Consider the following 24,109-nt stretch of genomic DNA (forward strand, 5'->3'; position numbering starts at 1 on the left):
CTTTTTTTTTCAATGTAGACGATATAGTTTGATTTGACACAAAGTTTAAGAAAAAAATGAATATTTTTGAATCATGTGATCCTAAAAGCTTAAGGGGGCAAAAACTTTATAGGGCCATGATATTTTTGTGGCTATAAAAACATATCATTAAGAGTAAAGTAAGTAAAATAAAAAGTTTAAAGTTAAATTATTTTCAAATATATAAATATGTCATTCTTTTTAGAACAGACTAATAAGTAAAATGTGCCGTACAAGTTAGCACTAAACACACCCAAAAATAAATAAATTATCCCCTTGATCCTTTGACTACAATGAAACACTTAGTCTTCCTAGAGGTCTGCTGCGTATCTCCAAGTCCAAATCTGGACTTTTTTTTCAACTCCAACATCTCCCACTCAGACATGAATCTTCTTCATTTTCATCCAATTCCACAGTGCTCACTCAATGTCTCCTCCCCTACAATTTCACGTTTTCAGGTAGGTTCTTATTCTTCTTTTCCCCCTTCTTCACAGTCTTTGAGCTTGAGGAGGAACATTAGTTCTTTCACAATTTCAGCAGGTTCAAGAGCAACTGGTCCTAGACAAATTCCAGCGCGAGACAGAGTCATAGATTTTGGAAAATACAAAGGTAAAATGCTGGGTACACTCCCATCTAAATACCTCAAATGGGTTTCCAAAAATCTTCGAGCTCGTGATTTTGAAGAGTGGGCCAAGCTCGCAGATGAAGTCCTTTCTGACTCTGTGTATAAGGACCGAATTGAGTGGGAGTTTGCTCAGAATCTCCTGAACGGCGACGTTTCAGCAAGCACACAAAGCGCGGTTTCTGAGTTGCTGGAAATCAGCACAAGATTTGGTTGGGACAATGAAGACAAGTTGGGTTGGAGCAAAATTGATTATGAACTACTTGGTACATCCAAAGGCGGTCGAATACCAAGACTTTCTTATTCTCCAAATAACAACACCAATTTAAAAGGGATTGCTGAAGTTGATAGTAGTCAGGAGGAGGAAACTGGAAAAGGTGAAAAAGACAGTAGGGAGAGAAGACGGGAACGGATAAGGTTACAGAGGAGAAAGAATGATTCTGGCTCACCTTCAACTATGACAGAAAGAACAAGAAATTTACAGAATCCTGAGAATCATACTGATTATAATACAATCAACAAAGACCATTCTGTATCAAATACTGGAAGTCGTTTTCCTGGTCGCGAGGCATTGTTGAAGGCGGCCTTGTCTCTTGGTAGCAGGAAACAGTTTTAGCAACTGTGCAATCATCTGTTTTGAGGTTGTCAGTGTATACACAAATAGAATTCGTTCTTGATTAAAGCATTTTGCTAATTAAACATTGTCTTATCAGCACGCAGAACAAACTGGTTCCCAAATAATATGTCAAACGAGAGAGCTAAAAAACAAAGATAGTTCAATCTCTGCCCGCATAAGACCGCGTTACATTTGAAATTCAATCAGGCTAACGGTACTATGAGTGTTGTGAGCACCTAATTTTTACAATCCATAATAACACATAATATTTTGTGGGTAGAAAAGAGGGTGTGACAAGTATAAGAACTACTCACGACATAATAGTGAGAAGAAAGAGTGAACAAAAACAAAGAGGAAAAGCCATTACTTGAACACCCAGGAGATCTAACGCATACAACCAAAAAAACAAAAATTCACCTAAACATAAGAGGGTCCTTTTTCTTTTTTGATTTCCCAACTGTTGTTTTGTATCCGCGTTAGAGCTTCGACTAATCCGGATTCGTGTTGCGCAAGGCCCATCAGAGGGGGAAGTGCTCCCTACCAGGATTTTTTCACACCTAAAAATAGAGGATGAAAAAGATAAACTACGACATACTAACTGAATAATGAAAATGGCAGAGAACATAGCTGAGAGAACCACCAGAAACATATGCATGCCAACCACTTAACAATAACAACAGCAAAGCATAACCTGTTAACATAAATGTCAATGTCAAAGTAAATATATTGAAAAGGCAAAAACATATTCAAATTTTCTTTTCTTTTCAAAGGAGTTATTGGTTCTAGTGTAGCTTCTCCAGTCTAAACAAACAAAACCTAAGATGTATTTACATTAACTTCACAATAGATCAGACTGTAACAGAGTCAAAAGGGTCTAATCTTGACCTACTTGCATCATAGTCAATTAGGATCTAAAAGATGAGGCAACCTTCCAAATTTGAGATTTGTGTAATAAAATAGATGATATAGCAAAGAACTACATTTATGCTTGAAAATCTTAACTTATCCATTTTCTTAGTCTGGCATGCATTTATACATGAATGAAGCTGATAAGGATACAATGGCGAGGAGCAACAGCCACAGTTAACTTCATGAACCAGGATAGTACCCTTCTTATAACCATCACAGTGGAAGGCAGAAAACCAGAAAGCTAGTTATAAACACGAACAAATTTAAATCAGTTTTTACCTTGAAAGGGAAATTAAGCTCAGAAAACAATTTATGACCACAAAAATCACCAGCAGGGTCACATTTGAAGCATTCTGCTCCTTTTTCCTCACCAATTCCCAAAATGATAGCAAGTTCACATTAACAAAGAAAGACATAAACAGGAATGAGTAAAATGCAGAAGCACAAATGCATTTACCCTCCTCCCCACCAAGAAGAAGAAAAGGAAGGAGGAAATGCATCACAAAATTCAATCAAACCAACACCATAGGCATGCCGCAGGTAAATCCAAGATGTCTGCAATCCTGCAAGCAGATGCTCGTTAGCTGAATAGAATTTTACCACTGAAAATTCTAGTGGAAGAACTCTTCTCGCACTCTCATAGTTTTATTAGTTATTCATTCTAGCCGATGTATTATACCATTGTCAAAGAAAGAGCATCCATAAAATTCTTGAATATTTATTGGATTCCTCCAACAACTCAAACAGAAGATTTATGGCTTGTGAAACTAAAGCTTATCAAGGAAATCTATAGAAAAGAAATGACATGTCAAAAGCTACTCCACAGTGGAAGGCAGTAAACCAGAAAGCTAGTTATAAACACGAAAAAATTTAAATCAGTTTTTACATTGAAAGGGAAATTAAGCTCAGAAAATAACTTATGACCACAAAAATCACCAGCAGGGTCACATTTGAAGCATTCTGCTCCTTTTTCCTCACCAATTCCCAAAATGATAGCAAGTTCACATTAACAAAGAAAGACATAAACAGGAAGGAGTAAAATGCAGAAGCACAAATGCATTTACCCTCCTCCCCACCAAGAAGAAGAAAAAGGAAGGAAGAAATGCATCACAAAATTCAATCAAACCAACACCATAGGCATGCCGCAGGTAAATCCAAGATGTCTGCAATCCTGCAAGCAGATGCTCGTTAGCTGAATAGAATTTTACCACTGAAAATTCTAGTGGAAGAACTCTTCTCGCACTCTCATAGTTTTATTAGTTATTCATTCTAACCGATGTATTATACCATTGTCAAAGAAAGAGCATCCATAAAATTCTTGAATATTTATTGGATTCCTCCAACAACTCAAACAGAAGATTTATGGCTTGTGAAACTAAAGTTTATCAAGGAAATCTATAGAAAAGAAATGACATGTCAAAAGCTACTCCACACAAAATTTGCTCTTACTTTTGACTTAGAAAAAAATTCACGAACAATGGTACTTTATATAATTAACTGGTCAAGTAGAAAGCGAAGATCTTTTTTTAAAAAAAACTACAGACAATTAATGCTCACCATAGAGCATTTAGTACCATTGTCTAAAGAAAATAGATCCCGGAAAGTAGAGGTAAACTAAAGAAAGAAACTCAAGCATAACCAATAGAATGCTCACCATTTTCACATCATCTGCTCAGTCTCTTCCCTTAACACGGGATCTTATGGATCACTAACCAAACCCTCAAGACAACCTCTAGATCAAAATTGTAGTACTACCTGCAGTTCTTACAAAAGAAATGCCAAATTGTTTAACGGAAGAATACCACCAAGAAGACAAAGATATCAATTCCCAGGAACTTCAGGATCGTTTAGGACACAGTAAAACATTAGCTTAATATCCCCCCCCCCCCCCCCCAAAACCCTTTTTTCTTTTGCTATAACAAGAAAAAGTAGATGAATCAACCAAATCTTAGTAAATTCTCACTGCAGAGTAAAATTCTTTCTTAAATAGATGACCTCAAAGCATTCTTCAACCTAGATGAGAGAGGTCCGAAACATCGCATTCACATGCTTACCTCTGTGAAGCACAAACAGATATGAATTTGGCAATATGTGCTTGCTGATCTCCTTTGGTGATTTCACTGATGCGATTACACTGTCCTCCCAGGGAATGAGAGAGGCAGAGAGAGAAAATAAAGAGAATGGAAGAGTAGAGAAAAGGCCCAATACATGCATTACCAAAAAGCGCTTCTTAAATAGCTTGATCTACGTAAACATAAGAGAGAAATGAACATAAAGGTCTAGACATAAGCGAAAGAAAGACCTTCAGAACTAAATGTCAAAACTGCCATGTGAGGACAATAAAAATCTCTTTATTCTATTTCTATATAGTATTAATATTCCCCCTACTGTCAAAAAGTAGTTCAAGGGTCATTCCAACAATCCATCCTTAGAACAGGAAAAAATTGAAGTTCAATTCAAGAGTAATTTCCCTTGCAAAAGCACATAACTGAGGGGTTATAACCACTTTTGAGAGAAACTTTTATCGAGCCCACTTGAGTGAAAACTATAACCGGTCAAATCGGGAAAAAGCTTACATGAAAGAAGTGCTCCAATTGACAAATTGCTTTAGATTGACCAAATATATGTCGCTTTACAATAACAAACAGCGGGCATTTCATTGATGATTGAACCAACACAGAACAAAAAAGAAAAGAGAAAAAAAAGAATCACGCTCTCCTCTTACTCAATCGCCATGAGTTTGGCTCATGATATCTATCGTAAAGAGGCTCAATACGTTCCTGTCTCTTGCGCTTGCTTAATTTCATTGAATCAGCCACTTTGAAGAATCTTGGTGCCAACTCGACAAGCCATTTAGGATCTACCACGGTCACTTCGCGCATGTATTCCTTTGTTGTCATAACAAGCTCATGATAAATAACCCAGTCTGGCTGTCTCTGGAAAAGAGCACTGCTAGGATGAATGTAAACTGGCTGGTTCTCAACAAGAGTTCTGTAACCCTCTTGAGGATCCTTTCTAGCAGCATGAAAAAAGAAACCTGCAGCAATAGCCTTTCGGATCTTCGTGAAATTCTTTCCAGCACTCACAACATCCAATTTATACCAGTCCATGATGAAGAGCAGCTGTTTTCTAACATCCTGCGCCCTCCTGAGAGATCGAGACTGGACAAAATTTTCAAAACACCATGGACCTGAAAAGTTTTTGGCTTTCCAAGCCTCATAAACAGCAAGCAAGGTAAGATGATCACCCTCAGGCTGAAACAATTTGGCCCTTTTCTGATTGGCCTGTGCTTGTTTTTCCCTTGGTCGGTAAAAGATGTTTCCGGTTTGAATAATAGCAATTATGGTCAAGATCTCATCACTACAGCCAAGGTCCACACTAGCAAGAAGCATCTTGGACAAAGGAGGATCTAATGGAAATTCCGCCATTTTTCTTCCCAGCTTCGTCAGGAGCCCCTCCTCATCGAGTGCTCCAAGAGTGTAAAGTTGCTCCATGGCAGATACGAGAGCCTGAGGGGAAGGTGGGTCCATGAAATCAAACGACAGAAGATCATTAATACCCATTGCTTTCATCATAAGAACCGTGTTCCCAAGATTTATCCTTTGGATTTCGGGAATGGCAGTAGGGGACATTTCACTGTGGAATGCACTCTCAGTAAACAGACGGTAACACTTCCCAGGTCCGGTTCGGATGCTTGTGAAATTGGGGTAATAACCAGTGAATCAAGCCCCTGTTTTGGATTGTAGACATTTTGCTTTGCAAATCCAGGATCAATAACATAATATATACCATCAATTGTCAAAGAAGCTTCAGCAATATTAGTAGCAACAACAACTTTTCTCTTCCCAGGAGGGGCAGGGTCAAAAATTCTGGACTGCATTTCACTGGGCAAGGCACTATAGACAGGTAGTATGATCAGTTCAGGAACATTTTTACCTAGTCCTTTCATCCTCTCGAAAAGGCACTGGCACGCATAATCAATCTCCTCTTGACCAGTCAAGAAGAGGAGGATATCACCTTCAGGTTCTGTCAAGTGGATCTGCATAACAGTAATTAAAGCTGCATCAAGGTAATCACTTTCTGGCTGCTTTGTGTAGAGTATCTCTACTGGGAAAGTTCTTCCTGGGATTGTAAAGATGTTGCAGTCGAAGAAATAACCAGAAAACTTCTCTGCATCCAAAGTTGCAGATGTGACAATTAGACGAAGGTCAGGTCTCCTCTTCACGAGCTGCTTAAGCAAACCGAAAAGAACATCAGTGTGAATTGTTCTTTCGTGTGCTTCATCAAGCATTATGACTGAATACTGGGACAAATTTTCATCGATCAAAATCTCCCTCAGAAGCATGCCATCAGTCATATATTTGATCACAGTATCTGGCCCGGTACAATCTTCAAACCGAATAGCATAACCGACCTCTTCGCCTAATCGACAACCAAACTCCTCAGCAACTCTCTTAGCCACTGACGTTGCAGCCACTCGACGAGGCTGAGTACAGCCAATTTTACCCTTGGTCGTATAACCTGCCTCAGCTAGATATTGTGTCACCTGTGTTGTCTTGCCAGAACCTGTCTCACCAATGACGACCAGCACCTGGTTATCATGGACAGCCTGAATCAGTTCTTTCTTCAATTTGTAAATAGGAAGACTCTGCCGCTGCTCCTGGAGGGATAGCTTAGACCTCTGGCCGAAGGTCAAGGCTTTACCATAAGCATCCTTCTTCCACTCTTGCATATCATAGGCAGACAAACCAACACCCCTCAGCTCTTGTGCCATATGCCTCTCGCCTGTCTCTGGCATTGGGTCTTCCCACGGTCTGTTGAGATCCTTTGGGATGGAATCAAGCATCATCCTCTGTTGCTGCTCCCTTACTTCCCTTCTCTCCTTTATCAAAGCTGATTGTAGGGCAGCAGCACGACTCAAGGATCCTTCAGGATTTTTAAAAATTTTAACAGGGGACATATCCACTAAGTAACGACTCTGGCCTTGCAAGAAAGGGGGTTCGTCTTCATTCAGCTCAATCTCAAGTTCTTCTTCAGCACCTTCTTCCTGATATAGCAGCCCGTCCCCTTCTTCATCAAACATGATATGTTCCCTCACCCCCAAAACTCCTGCAGCAATAAGTTGCTTCGCTTCCCACCTTTCAGGTGAACTCATTCTCTTCAGCGGTCTACGAGACGGAACAACATGCTCCTCCGCCTCAGTAATGCTGATACCGGAAAGGCCAACCCTCCTAGTCCTAGAGCCCTCAATATTCACGCCTGAAGGATTTGCATCATTGCCTGAGCTTTTCTTCAAGGGCAACAGATCCTTTCCTGTATTCTGATCAACATCTCTCATTGACAAACTCAGCTTCTGCCCACTGATAGAGATAACCTTAACATAAACATCCCGGTCCCGCTTAACTAAACCTTTAGCATTACTAACCCTTGTATTAGCAAGCTGAGAAACGTGAACCAAGCCTTCTTTCCCTCTAAAGCCATTCAGCTGAACAAAACAACCAGAATCCATCACCCTCGACACCCTCCCCTTATAAACTGTATACAACTCGGGCTCATCCATAGCAGGATGCGTCGACTTCCTCCAATCATCAGCTCTCTTGCCCTTTGCATATGTATCTCCATCTCTGTCCCTGTTCCTCTGTGAACCCCTATGACGTTCAGCTCTACCATCATCATAATCAGCATCCCTAGCCCTAGGCCTAGTTCTAGTCCCATCCCGTTCTTCTTCCTCTCCATCTCTCCTCTTACTCTTCTTCGCCTCAAGCTCAATCTCCCCATCCTTCGACTTAGTGCTAGGAGGAGGCAATATAGCATGGATAATAGTAAGCAATGTTCGTACAAAATAATCTGGGATTTCAGCACCATTATCTTTCAATTTCCTATCAAATACATCTACTGTTAAGCAACTTCTACCAAAATCAGTAATAAATTCAGCTAATACTTTGTAGCCAAAACCTAAATGAGATTCCAACTCGTTACATACCTTCGATATGAGCAACAGGTACTCCAACCTCTTCATACCCTCTTTCTCCATGTCCTCCCTTCCCTCAAATCAAACGTGCTACATTTATAGTACTAAATTTGCATTAATCCGAATCCTGCTCAATAAAGGAGTTACTCAGATGCAGGATTGTAAATTCGCTCATCTTAAAACTAAGGCCTAGTTTGAGGGTTATTTAGGTAATTTCAATTTAACTACACTTTAGTATAATCCATATCTATAAGTTACTATAAAATTGGAAAGATCTAAATTAAAAAGTTGAAACACCAAAGTAACTTTTAATAAGATAATAAAATACTTGAAATAAAAAACTAAAACTTATTGACTTATATTGTGTTTTTCCTAAATAACTGTATTTTTATTAGTAACTAATTTTTAAACAATCTATTTGCCCGTTAACATTTGAATCCGCAATTATTTATTTTATGTCAAACTGATTTCTTGTGTGTACGAGAACATTTGAATTTTGTTAACATTTTTTCTCAATGTCAGTCAATTGAAAAAAAAAATTATGTTCCCAACCAAGCATATATTTTAATTTTAAAATGAAGTCAACTTAAAAAATGCTTGAGAGAAAAATTTCTTACAAAATTCCAAAGGTTCTTGTAAGCATTTTCTTGGAAAAGAAAAAGAAAAACAAATTGCAGGCTCAATTTCAACTCCATTTGTTTTGTTTCTTTAATATTCTTTTTTATATCTTCATTATAGTTTGTAGCAAAAAAGATAGGGAGAATTGATCTCAACGTTCAAAAATAGACATGGATATATATTACTAATTTGGTAGTCTTGGGAAATAATGGAGAACATTCTAATGGAGCAATGAGCAATCCCTGTTGACATATACTAACCTTATGTTTTAGCAATTCCTATATTAGAGATTACAAATTTTCAACGTATATCTGTTACATGTATTTTATGAGGATTCATTGGGAGACAAAGGAAGTTATATAACAGTGATTGCTTGAGACTTGGTATTTTTTTTTTAAAAACTATACTGCCATGGGGGGAAGAAAATTGATGATCTGCTATGGAGTTTGTTCTTTACGTTTTGGGAATTATAATTATCTAGTGATTGGATCCTAATAATTGTGTAATGATTAAATAGTAGTGGAGTTAGACATAATATACATGGGTGTATACGGTCAAATCCGAGTTTTCCCTTCATGTAATTAATCGAGGTTAGAATATGATGAACTGAGGGTCGTCACTGTAGCTTCGAGATAAGAAGTAAAGCCAGGTTATCGAGCTCAAAATTTAGGGACCGATCCTCGAGTCAATATCGAGTTATGATATGAAGTAGTGTTATCGAGCTCAAAAGCCAGAGACCGATCAATATCGAGCTCGAGATCCGGAGATCGACCAATACCAAGACCGACCAAGATCGAGCTAAGAGACAAAGAGTCATTGCAGCCGCACTTAGGGAGAGAATCTCGATGAGAATTAAGGAAAAACTAATTAACTAATCTATCGTGGGATCCCCACTATGTATTTTTAATAATATCCAAAGTAGGTTCTTCCACTATATAAAGAGTGGCTATTATTTCTAGAAGGGGCATGATTGAACATCCAGAGAAGCAAACATTGATACACTCTCATTTCAAAGATTATTACACGGATATATAGTAGAGATTATCCTTTTTTGAGCTTTGACATTGATCCATCCTACTTGTTTATAAATCATTCTCTACTCAATTTGGTTTGTATTTCATTCCTTTACACAGTCAATATTCGATATATTTCTACTTACTTCTTCGATTTGTACCAAGTTATACCACGTATCCTTAGAACTACGTATAAATTCAACTTTATCCATTTTTTGGGTAAACAGTTTGGCGCCCACCGTAGGGCTAAGGATAATAGTGGTTATTTGGTACGAATCTCTGTGAAATACACTATTTTACACTTGCTCTTGGAAGTGTCTTCGATTTCAGGCTGAAAACGACGAATTCTCAATTAATGGCCTTATCTACCGACAACGAAGCTGGCTTTCAAGATGAGAACAACAACTTGACACCCGTGGGTGAAACGCCACTCGTCAATCCCGTTGGAGCTCAGGTCGAAGATCCAATAGACGTTAATTCACATGTGGCCATCGAGGCAAACCGACGTTCCGACCCTGAAAATAGCATTCATGGTGAAACTCGATCTGCAGCTCAAAATACCCAAAACGCTGAGGAAAACGGAATCAGCTTGCGTATGATTTTCGAAATGTTGCAAGCTCAACAAGTAGCAATAGCCCAGTTGCAGAGCCAAACCTAGGAACCGACCAGACTCGATCCCGATCCACCCCGAGAAGTCACCTACGAAACGGGGCCAGCTGTAATAAGATCAAATGAGCAAGAATCGGGGACTAATCCCGAAATTATTAAGATGCTCGAGGAACTGACAAAACGAATAGAGTAAGGAGAAAGGAGGATTGAAGCAAACGACAAAAAAGTGAAAACGTATAACTGCAGGGTTGATCAGATCCCGGGGGCACCACCAATATTGAAAGGCTTGGAGTCCAAAAAATTCGTACAAAAGCCCTTCCCCCCGAGCGCAGCTCCGAAACCGATCCCCGAGAAGTTCCGCATGCCCGAAATTCCTAAATATAATGGAACGACCGACCCCAACGAACACGTCACCTCTTACACATGTGTCATTAAAGGAACGATCTAGAAGACGACGAGATCGAATCTGTATTATTGAAAACATTCGGTGAAACCCTGTCAGAGGGAGCAATGATATGGTATCATAATTTACCGTCTAACTCTATCGATTCTTTTGCTATGCTTGCAGATTCTTTCGTAAAAGCACACGCTGGAGCCATAAAGGTCGAGACCAGGAAGTCGGACCTTTTCAAGGTAATACAAAAGATAACGAGATGCTACGGGAATTCGTATCTCGTTTCCAAATGGAACGAATGGATCTACCACCGGTCACTGACGATTGGGTTGTACAAGCTTTCACTCAAGGACTGAACGAGCGGAGCTCGATGGCTTCACGACAGTGTTGAAGCAGAATTTGATCGAATACCTGGCTATTACTTGGGCCGATGTACACAATCGATATCAATCGAAGATCAGAGTTGAAGACGACCAGTTGGGGTCTAGGTCCGTTATTAAAAGGGACATCGACCGAGAACCAAGGTCAAACAAGGATCAAAATCAGCCGTATAACGGAGATCGTAGGGGTAGCGAACCTGCACGCAACTCCGTACGAGGCAAAAGGAGAAGTGATCAAGGCCAAGGGTCTCGGGGGATGATAAACAAAAATGGGTTCGACAGGCATACCGGACCTAAGGAAGCGCCACGGTTATCAGAATATAACTTCAACATTGATGCATCCGCCATTGTGTCGGCTATCGGATGCATCAAAGATACTAAGTGGCCTCAACCTCTATAGTCCGATCCAGCTCAGAGAAATCCCAATCAAATGTGCAAGTATCATGGCACCCATGGCCACAAAACCGAAGACTGCAGGCAATTGAGAGAGGAGATAGCCCGGTTATTCAATGAAGGGCACCTTCGGGAATTTTTAAGTGACCGGGCCAAAAACCATTTCAAAAGAAGAGATTTCAGTAGACAAAACGAGCAAGAAGAGCCACAACACATCATCCACATGATCATTGGAGGGATCGACGTCCCTTAGGGACAGGTGCTTAAATGCACTAAGATGTCTATTGTAAGAGAAAAGTGATCTCGGACTCAGGATTACACACCTAAAGGAACCTTGTCCTTTAGTGACGAAGACGTAGAAGGAATCATGCAACCCCATAACGATGCACTGGTAATATCTGTACTTATGAATAAAACTTAAGTTAAACGTGTGTTAAATGATCCAGGTAGTTCGGCCAATATCATTCGATCAAGGGTCGTAGAGCAACTCGGTCTACAGGACCAGGTGGTACCCGCTACCCTGGTACTGAACAGATTTAATATGGCATGTGAAACTACTAAGGGCGAGATAGTTTTTCCAGTAAATGTGGTCGGGACCATCTAGGAAATGAAGTTTCACATAATCGAGGGTGATATGAGATATAACGCCCTGTTCGGGAGGCCATGGATCCACAACATGAGAGCAGTACCCTCGACCCTTCACCAGGTTCTGAAATTCCCAACTTCGAAGGAAGTCAAAACGGTCTATGAAGAACAACCAGCCGCAAAAGAAATGTTTGCCATCGATGAAGTGATTCCGATATATTCACTATCATCGACAAAGGGATCAGATTCGAAGAAGGAACAGGATACCAAATAGTAATTACAAACGCCAGCCTCGACCCAACTAGAGAATCAAAAGACTGACGAAGACGATGACTATGGCATCCCTCGATCCTTTGCGGTCCCCGATGATACCGACGCAACACAATCAACGGTTGAAGAGCTGGAGAGAATCACACTAATCGAACATCTGTCCAAGCGAAAGGTATACCTGGGCACATGATTAGATCCCGAGCTCAGGAAAAAGCGCATTCAATTTCTTATAGCTAACATAAATTGCTTTCCTTGGTCCCATCTTAACATAACAGGGATCCCACCGGAGATAGCCACTCATAGACTGAGCTTGGATCCAAAATTCCATCTGATAAAGCAAAAAAGAAGGCCCCAGTCCGAGGTCAAACATGCCTTCATCAAGGACGAGGTAACCAAACTTCTTAAAATAGGATCCATTCGAGAAGTTAAATACCCCGAATGGCTAACGAATGTGGTGGTGGTCCCTAAGAAAGGAAACAAACTTAGAATGTGTATAGATTATAAAGACTTGAACAAGGCATGCCCCCTAAGGATTCCTCTCATTTTCCTAGCATCGATCGTATGATCGATACCACGGCCGACCACGAGACTCTCAGTTTTCTCGATGCCTACTCTGGGTACAATCAGATACAAATGAACCCGGAGGATCAGGAAAAGACCTCGTTCATCGCTAAGTACGGTACCTATTGTTATAACGTAATGTCATTCGGTCTAAAAAATACTGGTGCAACTTATCAACGCCTAGTAAATCGAATGTTCGAAAAACAAATAGGAAAATCAATGGAAGTTTATATTGATGACATGTTCGTTAAGTCCCTGCGAGCAGAGGACCATTTAAAGCATTTGCAGGAAACTTTCAACGTGATAAGGAAGTAAATATGAAGCTTAACCCCGAAAAATGTGCATTCGGTGTAGGCTCGGGCAAGTTTTTTGGTTTCATGGTGTCCAACCGAGGAATCGAAATCAATCCCGATAAAATCAAAGTTATCGAGGACATCACGGTAGTAGATAATGTGAAGGCCGTGCAAAGATTAGCCGGGAGAATAGCCGCCCTAGGACGATTCATTTCGAGATCCTCAAATAGAAGCCACCGATTTTTCTCACTGCTTAAAAAGAAAAGCAACTTTGCATGGACTCCGAAATGCCCGCAGGCTTTGGAAGAATTAAAGCGGTATTTATCAAGCCCGCCTCTGCTTCATACCCCGAAAGTGGACTAACAGTTTTACTTATACTTAGCTGTCTCGGAAATAGCGGTAAGTGGAGTCTTGGTTCGAGAAGAACGAGGTATGCAATTCCCTATTTATTATGTCAGTCAGACCATAGGAGAGGCCGAAACTAGATATCCACACTTAGAAAAATTAGTGCTTGCTTTAATAAGCACCCCTAGGAAATTAAAATCATATTTCTAATCTCATCTGATATATGTTATAATAACTTATCCTCTTCGAAACATTTTGTGCAAACCCGAGCTTTCGGGTCGATTGGCCAAATGGGCCATAGAAATCGGTGGGTATGATATCGAGTATCGAACCCGAACCGCTATCAAATCTCAAATCTTGGCGGATTTTATGGCTGACTTTTCGCCAACCCTCGTGCCCGAGATTGAAAGAGAGCTACTTATAAACTCGGGTACCTCTTTGGGAGCCTGGACGTTTTTCACGGACGGTGCCTCGAATGCGAAAGGGTCCGGATTAGGCATTGTACTAAAATAACGCATATGTAATGTAATTAGACAGTCTATCAGAACTACAAAATTGACTAACAATGAGGCCGAGTATGAGGCCATAATTGCAGGACTCGAACTAGCTAGAAGCTTGGGAGCGGAGATCATAGAGGCTAAGTGTGATTCCCTCTTCGTGGTAAACCAAATTAACAGGACTTTTGAAGTCCGAGAAAATCGAATGCAAAAGTACTTGGATAAATTATAGGTGACTCTACATCAATTTAAAAAATGGACTTTGCAACATGTACCCCGAGAACAGAACAGCGAGGCTGACGCTCTTGCGAATTTAGGTTTATCGGTCGAAGATGACGAACTCAACTCGGGGAATGTCGTATAACTCATAAGATCGGTGGTCGAAGAAGGTCACGCCGAGATAAACTCCACAAGTCTAACCTGGGATTGGAGAAACAAATATATAGAATACTACAAGAACGGGAAGCTTCCATCAGATCCGAAGGAATCGAGAGCTTTGCGTGTTAAGGCAGCACGGTTCACCCTATCCGAGGACGGAATGCTGTATAGGACGTTCGATGGACCATTGGCAATATGTTTAGGACCAGGAGATACCTATTACATCCTACGGGAAATTCACGATGGCACTTGTGGAAACCATTCCGGTGTCGATTCACTGGTCCACAAAGCAATCAGAGCAGGGTATTACTGGACCGATATGGGCAAATATGCAAAGGAGTTCGTTCGAAAATGCGACAAATGCCAAAGACATGTGCACATAATTCTTCTACCCGGGGAGCTACTCCACTCGGTCCTATCTCCATGGCCTTTCATGAAATGGGGAATGGACATCGTCGGCCCCCTCCCATCGGCCCCAGGTAAAGCTCGGTTTATTTTGTTTATGACTGATTATTTCTCTAAATGGGTTAAAGAATAGGTTTTCGAGAAAGTCAGAGAAAAATAAGTGATAGACTTCACTTGGGACCACATCATATGTCGATTCGGGATGCCAGCCGAGATTGTATGTGATAATGGAAAACAATTCATTGGCAGCAAAGTAACTAAATTTCTCGAGGATTACAAGATCAAAAGGATCCTATCAACACCATATCACCCCAGCGGGAACGGACAAGCCGAATCGACCAACAAAACCATCATCCAAAATCTTAAGAAGAGATTGACCGAAGCCAAAGAAAAATGGAGAAAAATACTACCTGAGGTCATATGGGCATATCGCACAATATTGAAATCCAGTACCGGAGCAACGCTATTCTCATTGGTTTATGGAACCGAAGCTCTGGTCCCAGTGGAGGTTAGAGAACCTAGCATCAGGTTTCGATATGCAACGAAGAAGTTGAATAACAAAACCATGAACACGAGCCTAGAATTATTGGACAAAAAACGAGAGGCCGCTCTCGTCCGATTGGCTGCCCAAAAACAACAGATCGAAAGATACTACAATCGAAGAACCAATCTTCGACATTTTAAATTCGGGGACTTGGTGCTAAGGAAAGTCACCCTCAACACCCGAAATCCGAATGAAGGGAAACTAGGTCCGAACTAGGAAGGACCATATCAGGTTCTCAAAATCGTCGGAAAAGGTTCCTACAAGCTCGGCGTGATAAATGGCAAAAAACTACCGAGCAATTGGAACGTGTCACATCTAAAATGATACTACTGCTAAGGTATGACCCTCCCATGTTCATTTGTATTTCGGAATTAACCCTTGCAGGTGTTCGATCAGGAACAAGGATGGATTATTCAACTCGAAGCCTTTACGTCTGAAAGCACCGTTGCACTCTTTTTCCCTCATACCGGTTTTGTCCCTAATGGATTTTTCGGCGAGGTTTTTAATGAGGCAACCATTGATCGTGCTAACTTAGAACAATTCAATAGTATCCGAGGCCTCTTCACAATCAACCTCGAATACTGGGGGTGTTACCCTCGAATATATCAAGTTCGATTATCAAGTTCGATCCAAGAGAGTTACTTCATGGCTACAGGGTCTCTATAGGCAAAATTATAAGGGCCAAACGGTCAAATGAACCATGCCTGTGTAGTTTGCTCAAGCCCTGGCACAAAACACGAACACATGTATAATAACTTATAAAGAGAAATTTCTTCTTTACCGATATCTCATATCTTGGAAAGATTCTTCTATTTTGTGATCTATTATGCAAACAGGCTTAAGGGCTGACCATCACCGAAGTTTGAAAAATTACCCCATAAATCGGGGACTACCAACCAAAAAATCAACGAGACCAAGCTCCTACATTAGTTCGAGTTCGAGCAAATACTCACTAGACCATTAAGCCTAAGGGCTACTCTTATTTCGAGTCCGAGAAAACACTTACTCGATCATAAAGCCTAAGGGCTAGTCTTACTTCGAGTTTGAGCAAACACTCGCTCGATCATTAAGCCTAAGGGCTACTCTTACTTCGAGTTTGAACAAACACTCACTCGACCATTAAGCCTAAGGGATACTCTTATTTCGAGTTCGAGCAAACACTCACTCGACCATTAAGCCTAAGGTCTACTCTTATTTTGAGTTCGAGTAAATACTCACTCGACCATTACGCCTAAGGACTACTCTTATTTCGAGTTCGAGCAAACACTCACTCGATCATAAAGCCTAAGGGATACTCTTACTTCGAGTTCGAGCAAACACTCACTCAATCATAAAGCCTAAGGGCTACTCTTACTTCGAGTTCGAGTAAACACTCACTCGACCATTAAGCCTAAGGGCTACTCTTACTTCGAGTTCAACCAAACACTCACTCGACCATTAAGCCTAAGGGCCACTCTTATTTCTAGTTCGAGCAAACACTCAGTCGATCATAAAGCCTAAGGGCTACTCTTACTTCGAGTTCGAGCAAACACTCACTCGACCATTAAGTCTAAGGGCTACTCTTATTTTGAGTTCGAGACAACACTCACTCGATCATAAAGCCTAAGGGCTACTCTTACTTCGAGTTCGAGCAAACACTCGCTCGACCATTAAGCCTAAGGGCTACTCTTATTTCGAGTTCGAGCAAACACTCACTCGATCATAAATCCTAAGGGCTACTCTTACTTCGAGTTCGAGCAAACACTCACTCGATCATAAAGCCTAAGGGCTATTCTTACTTCGAGTTCGACCAAACACACACTAGACCGTTAAGCCTAAGGGCTACTCTTATTTCGAGTTCGAGCAAATACTCATTCGACCATTAAGCCTAAGGGCTACTCTTATTTTGAGTTCGAGCAAACACTCACTCGACCATTAAACCTAAGGGCTACTCTTATTTCGAATTTGAGCAAACACTCACTCGATCGTAAAGCCTAAGAGCTACAATTATTTCAAGTTTGAGCAAACACTCACTCGACCATTAAGCCTAAGGGTTATTTTTTCACTTCGAATCTGAGAAATCACTCTCACCCAACCACAAAGCCAAAGGACCACATTGATTCAAGCTCGAACTACTACCCCGAATCGAGAACTACGTGTCAAGCTTTAAAAAAAAGAGGCTACTCTGCCTCAAGTTTGAGCAAACCATTTTCATTTGGCATCTATCTATCAAGCCTAAGGGCCACCTCAGTTCAAGTGCGAGGATTCACTCGGGGACTACCTATAAGAAACGGTCGAGCGCAGTACCTACTATCGGTCCTTACTATCTCAATCTTGGACCATCGAATAAATATCCAATGCTAAGGCACTTTCGAACAAGTTTACAAAGGGCAAAAGATTCAGAAGCTATGAAAAGAAGAAATTTTTTATATTCATGTCAAAATCATTTACAAAGGCAAGACGGCCGATCAAAAATTCTTTACGAAAGACCGAAACGGTTTTATAACAAATACAAAAAATACTAAAGGGACTTAGTCCTCTCTAGGAGCAACATCTTCACCCTCGAGGCCTCCTTCGCTCTCAGAACCGCTCGTACTCCCGGTATCGTCATCATCGGGAAAGGCCAACACTCTGGCTTCGACTTCGAGCTCTTTTGCATTCTCGATCTCAGCTGAAAGATCGAAGCCACGAGCATGGATATCCTCTAGAGTCTCCCTCCGAGATTGGAACTTAGCATACTTGGCAACCCAATTTGCTCGAACTTGAGCAGCCTCAACAATCTCTTTTGCTCGAACCTGATCGGCTTCAGCATCGGACCGATAAACAGACACCATTGCATCAACATTAGCCATGGCTATTTCGGCCTCTGATTTGGCCGCTGACAGTTCCGGGCCAATCTCTCTCGATCAGAAGTCACTAAGCCCAACTGAGACTGGAACTCCTCGATATCCTTGGCTTGCACCAAGGCTCTCTCTTTCGAGCTTCGGAGTTGGGCCTCGACCGAGGCCAGTTGAGCCCCGACAGCCTTCTTTTTAGAAGTAAGGCGGTCCATGTTCTTTTTCCACTCCTCGGCCCCCGCTTTCACTGCATCCACCTCGGCGCGAAGTTGGCCAACCATATCAAGCTTTTGCTGAACCTGCGGGACCGAACTATTAGCCTTCATGCCCAAATCAGTGTCATTAACTTCAAAGACTCTTTTTACCTACTCGGATAAATTGGTTTGTTCTTTTCGAGTTGCTTTTAGCTCATCTCGAAGCCCTCTTGCTTCTCCTTCCCTCTGCTCACTGAGAAGCTTGAGGGTATCTCTCTCATCGGTAAGCCCTCAAATTTCGACTTTGAACCGGCATAGCTCCCCTCGAGATCGGAAAAATGCCTCGTGATAGAGCGCAGAAGCCTATAAAAAATAAAAGAGAGTTATACAAAAGAAGAAAAATACAAGTATAAAGTTGACAAAGAGAAAGAGAAATTACCCAATTCAGGTCCTGCAGCGCTTCATTGAATATACGAGGAATCTCCGCCTTGCCCGAGTTCTTCTTCGAAGCCTCCAAATCGCTCGGACCGGTAGCACCTTCTACTCCAATAAAATAACCACGGAAAGGATCCTCCTCTCCATGGGCTCCCTCCCCATGATAAACTTCCACAGCTTGGGCGTCATGTATCATAGACTGTGAAAACGAAGGAAAAGAAGGAGAATCATTGATCTCTATTGCCTCGATTATGTATTTCGAGGCGCCACCTCCATCTCGGGGAACCTCAAACTTAGTTCCTGCGCCATCATCAACCGCCTCTTCAACGGATTTGTTGCCCCGAGGTAAAACCTCCTCGGTCTCCCTTTGCTCGGGAACTCGGTTCGAAGTTTTCTCCTCGACTTTGTCGGACCTGGGTGAAGCAGGATGAGTCTCCACCGATCCCAAAGCTTTACAAATATCGGTGCCAGTCCGAGCATGGGCCACCAGTCCAGAGTTATCTTCTTCATCTTCTTCTTTTTTTCTTCTTCTTCTTCTTCTTCATCCCTTAGATGTAGGACCGATTCCATAGTCAATGGGATTATGGTTCCCTTGGGCTTACGGACTGTCCTCTTCTTAGGTTTTTGACCCTCAGAATCCGAAGTCCTTTTTCTCTTACTTTCCTTCAAAGGCTTCGAGACAGGCGGTAAAACTTCCTAACCGCCGGACGGGGGCCTCATGACCACATTTTTTCTGAGACCAGTGAAGGGAAAAGATAAGTAAACTCATGCTTCGAATAAACATGTCACCTCGAACGACAAACGAATTGGAAGACCAAGATAAAAGCTTACCATGAGTACGAGCTTCCCATCGACCCTTCGACAAATCGCGCCATGAGCGCTCGGCAAATGATGACATCGAGACCAGGTTTTTGACCCAGTTCTCGAGATGGGGAACCGCACCCGGCATCCAAGCAACGACTATGTCAAAAAGAACACTGATAAGAAAAGATGAAGTGGAAAATGACAAAAACTAAAAATGGCATCACACTCACGGTTCATATTCCATTTTTCGGTAAATGGCATGCTCTCGGCCGGGATCAGATCCGAGGTCTTCACTCGAATGAACCGGCCTATCCAGCCCCGATCCTTATCTTTATCTATGCTCGACGTGAACACCTTGGCGGCACGATGTTGAAGCTTTATCATCCCGCCTCAGTAAAGTCGAGGACTATACAATCTTATAAGGTGATCGAGAGTGAAGAGAAGCCCATCAATTTTGCTCACAAAGAAACGGATCAAGATCACGATCCTCCAGAAAGAAGGATGAATTTGGCCAAGGGTCACCTGGTATTTTTTGCAAAACTCGATGATGATTGGATCGAGGGGACCCAGCGTGAAAGAGTAAGTATAAAGACTCAGATACCCTTCCACGTAGGTAGTGATCAATTCCTCTGGTGCCGGTATCACGACCTCTTTGTTTACCCAATTACAATATTTCTTTACCACATCAAGGAAACTTACTGGTATCGAGCATATGTATCTCGATACCGGCGCGCATCGACCGACAACCGAAGAGGGTTTGTCAACATTAAAATCAGAATCAATAACACCCCCAGGAACAAGTTCTTCAAGGCGTGGCTCTACCACTGTCTTCTCACTGGCCGACCGAGATGAGGAAGCGGTCTCTTTCTAAGGAACAGTTTTAGATATCTTGGCCATCTAGGTTTTCAAATAACAAAGGAGATGGTAAATTGAAATATTTCGGTGTTTGATAAAGAACAAACAAAGAACTTTTCCGAACCTGGAAATAAGATAATTTTGGAGAAGACGAAGAATTGTGAAGGATAGATTGAGAAGATTTGAAAGTAAAAATTTAAAATAATGAAGGAAGGGGGCTATTTATAGATTTGGCAATGATGATTCAAAATCTACAGTGGCTGACCATCGTCTGACGTACATTTAATGCCTTGGTAACTGAACCGATGGGACATTTGGCACATACGTCATAACCGGGCTTGATGCAGACGTCAGTGTATATCTAGTCATATCATTGAAAAATCATATCATTTCTCACCACATTCTTTCAGAGAAATGAGGGGACTATCTGTATACGGTCAAATCCTAGTTTGCCCTTCGTGTAATTAATCGAGGTTGGAACATGATGAACCGAGGGTCGTCAATGTAGCTTCGAGATAAGAAGTAAAGACAGGTTATCGAGCTCAAAATTCAGGGACCGATCCTCGAGTCAATATCGAGCTCGAATCAATATCGAGGTATGATATGAAGTAGTGTTATCGAGCTCAAAAGCCAGAGACCGATCAATATCAAGCCCGAGTCAATATCGAGCTCGAGTCAATATCGAACTCGAGATACGGAGATCGACCAATACCAAGACTGACCAAGATCGAGCTAAGAGGCAAAGAGCCATTGCAGCCGCACTTAGGGAGAGAATCTCGGTGGAAATTAAGGGAAAGCTAATTAACTAATCTATCGTGGGATCTCCACTATGCATTTTTAATAATATCCAAAGTAGGTTCTTCCACTATATAAAGAGTGGCTATTATTTCTGGAAGGGGCATGATTGAACATCCAGAGAAGCAAACATTGATACGCTCACATTTCAAAGATTATTATACGGATATATAGTAGAGATTATCCTTTTTTGAGCTTTGACATTGATCCATCCTGCTTATTTATAAATTATTCTCTACTCAATTTGGTTTGTATTTCATTCCTTTACACAGTTAATATTCGATATATTTCTACTTACTTCTCCGATTTGCATCAAGTTATACCACGTTTCTTTAGAATTACGTATAAATTCAACTCTATCCATTTTTCGGGTAAACAATGGGATTTTAAAACTGATACAGAGAGCAATTATTTACTCTTCAATTCGTTCCCTTCCAATTTTAAATTAGGATCATGATTTTGCAGTGACTATGAGCTTGTAAAGATTAAGTTTAAGGAATGTGGAAATTTAATCACGATTCCATGATTAGGAATAATTATATTCAATGATTGGAAATGATTAAGAATTGTAATAAGGAGGTTGGGTGGATTACCACCGTAATGTATTATGTAGCCTAATATTGTTTTGGTATTTTCTTTTTCGTTATGTGTAGGGTTGTTCAAAACTGAATCGTAACCGTTAACCAAATAGAACCGATGGCTTATTGACTTATTGGTATCGGGTTATCGGGGCAATAGATAGTAAACAGATTGAAATTTTATAATTAACGGCTTAACGGTTTGGGGGCGGATTACTCATTTTTCTTATCGGATAAACCGTTAACCCGTTAAGAATCATTTAAATTTCTTGTATACATGTGTCACATTAGCCTAGTGTGTCTTGTTGTGCATTTGTGGAGGGTATTTTTCTCTATACTATTTCCCTCTTATTCTTAATTCTTATTAAATAAAGTTTTACAGCATATTGTGAAAAGTAATTAAATATTTTTCTATGTTACAAGATTTAATCTCATTAAAAATGCCTTTGAAAAACAAATGAGGTTTATATAATTGCAATTCAAAGCATAATAATAAATCTTGCATATTTTTTATCCACCAAAGGATATGCATTATGATCTGAAACAAGACTTCCACTCTTTATTGTTAGCCTCTTACGATTATGCAAAAAATATTTTATTTTAGCTAACAATGTATGATACAAATTTTAGCTTTAGATATATCCAAATTTCAAACAATACAATTAAAAAATATGAAATAAGATGGTCTAGCAAAATGATCATCCCATTAAAGTCAAAAACAGATACTTTTAAATAAGAATAATGTCCTACGATACAGATATGAGGATGACTTTCATACTAGAAGCTATTATTTTAACTTCGCCGGTTGAAGTTGGACTATATATAATTTTAATTTTTATTGTCACTTAGTCTTAGATTTAACCGATACACCGCCCAATAACCGCCAATAATTGCTAATCCGATACCGAACCGTCCGCTATCTTATTGGTTGGCTAACTGATTAATACATTTAAAATTCGATAACCGATAAGCCGAACCGTTAAGCGTATTATCCGTCCGATAAGCACCCTACTTCTGTGTTTAACGAATTGTATAAGGATTTTTATTAGTTGGACTGGAGGTTGACTTTGATTTTAACTTGTCCTTAAATTGTGAAAATTATTCACCTAGACTAATTAGGACGTGTTATTCAATATTTTGGATAGATTGAGGCCATTGGAGGCCACTTGGTTGGTATTCTAGACGTTGCAAGATTGGAAAACTTTCCTTTAGCGAGGTAAGTAAGACTTTAAGCTTTGCTACTTGCTTTTTTAAAACCCGCTTTGAAAATATATTTTCTCTGTCTGGTCCATGTGTTGAGACATGCATGCGCTTGGCAGAATCGGTGGTCTTAGACTAGCCGCAAATATATTATTTTATAAAAAATACAAAGAAATTATTTTATAAGTTGTTTGATACTTTGATACGGATGTGAGCCATAATGTTGAGTGTGATACTTTGATATGGCTGTGAGCCAGGTTGTCGAGTTTGATACTTTGATACGGCTGTGAGCCATGATATTGGGGCATTGTGTATGCCTTTGTACATCACCCGAGCATTGTGTATGCTTCTTGATATATATATTTGGAGCATTGTGTATGCTTCAGTAAGCATTGTGTATGCTCTGTTATATATTTGAGGCATTATAGTGCCGTTGTGGACTTATAGAGTTGTTGGTTAAATTCTTTCACTGTAATTATGACAAGCCCTTAGTGTGGAGCGGGTTGAGATATGTGTGTTCTTGTTAGTTAATTATTATTAACTCTGTTGACACCTATATATTGTGTTATTGTATAATTATTATATTTAGTATATTGTTCTTATTGTGGTGTATTTGTATTTTCAAACACTTATTCCAGAAGTATTCAAAGTAGCGGATCGAGGATCTTACTCGGTTATATTTACGTATAACTCACCCTTACCTGCATCTCTATGAAAATACCATTGCAGGAGATAGAGATAGTGGCTGACGAGTTTGTTTAAGTGGATCATATTGCTGAGGTGAGCCATCACATTGTTCGTGGAGGCTTTGTTTTAGACTTATCTAGTACGTGTTAGTCATTTCATTTTCTGTGGGGTTTGCATACCCGTTAGTTAAATTCATGTCACTATGTTAGATGCTCCATGGTTTTAGTGTGGGATTTGAATTAGAGTATTATTATTTGAGTGGCCGTTGGTCTTTCTATCAATTGACTAAGGTATTGGTTGGTAGCTATTTTATTTTTAGTTATT

At 40.5% G+C, this 24,109-nt stretch overlaps 1 protein-coding gene and 1 pseudogene across 1 annotated transcript; one reads left to right on the forward strand and one right to left on the reverse strand.

Moving 5' to 3' along the window:
- Positions 1 to 267: 267 nt before the first annotated feature.
- On the forward strand, positions 268 to 1,339 carry LOC104121375 (uncharacterized). Its single transcript, XM_009633350.4, has one exon. The coding sequence runs from the start codon at positions 312 to 314 to the stop codon at positions 1,254 to 1,256; it is 945 nt and encodes a 314-aa protein (XP_009631645.1). The 5' UTR covers positions 268 to 311; the 3' UTR covers positions 1,257 to 1,339.
- A 3,420-nt stretch (positions 1,340 to 4,759) lies between these two features.
- LOC104121377 (probable pre-mRNA-splicing factor ATP-dependent RNA helicase DEAH5) lies at positions 4,760 to 8,270 on the reverse strand (annotated as a pseudogene).
- Between the last annotated feature and the right edge of the window lie 15,839 nt (positions 8,271 to 24,109).

Source organism: Nicotiana tomentosiformis, chromosome 7, assembly GCF_000390325.3.
Source record: "Nicotiana tomentosiformis chromosome 7, ASM39032v3, whole genome shotgun sequence".
NCBI classification, from domain to species: Eukaryota; Viridiplantae; Streptophyta; class Magnoliopsida; order Solanales; family Solanaceae; genus Nicotiana; species Nicotiana tomentosiformis.

Bases quoted from the DNA above. Each gene is read 5' to 3' on its own strand.
- LOC104121375 (XM_009633350.4), top strand. From the start codon at position 312: ATGAAACACTTAGTCTTCCTAGAGGTCTGCTGCGTATCTCCAAGTCCA.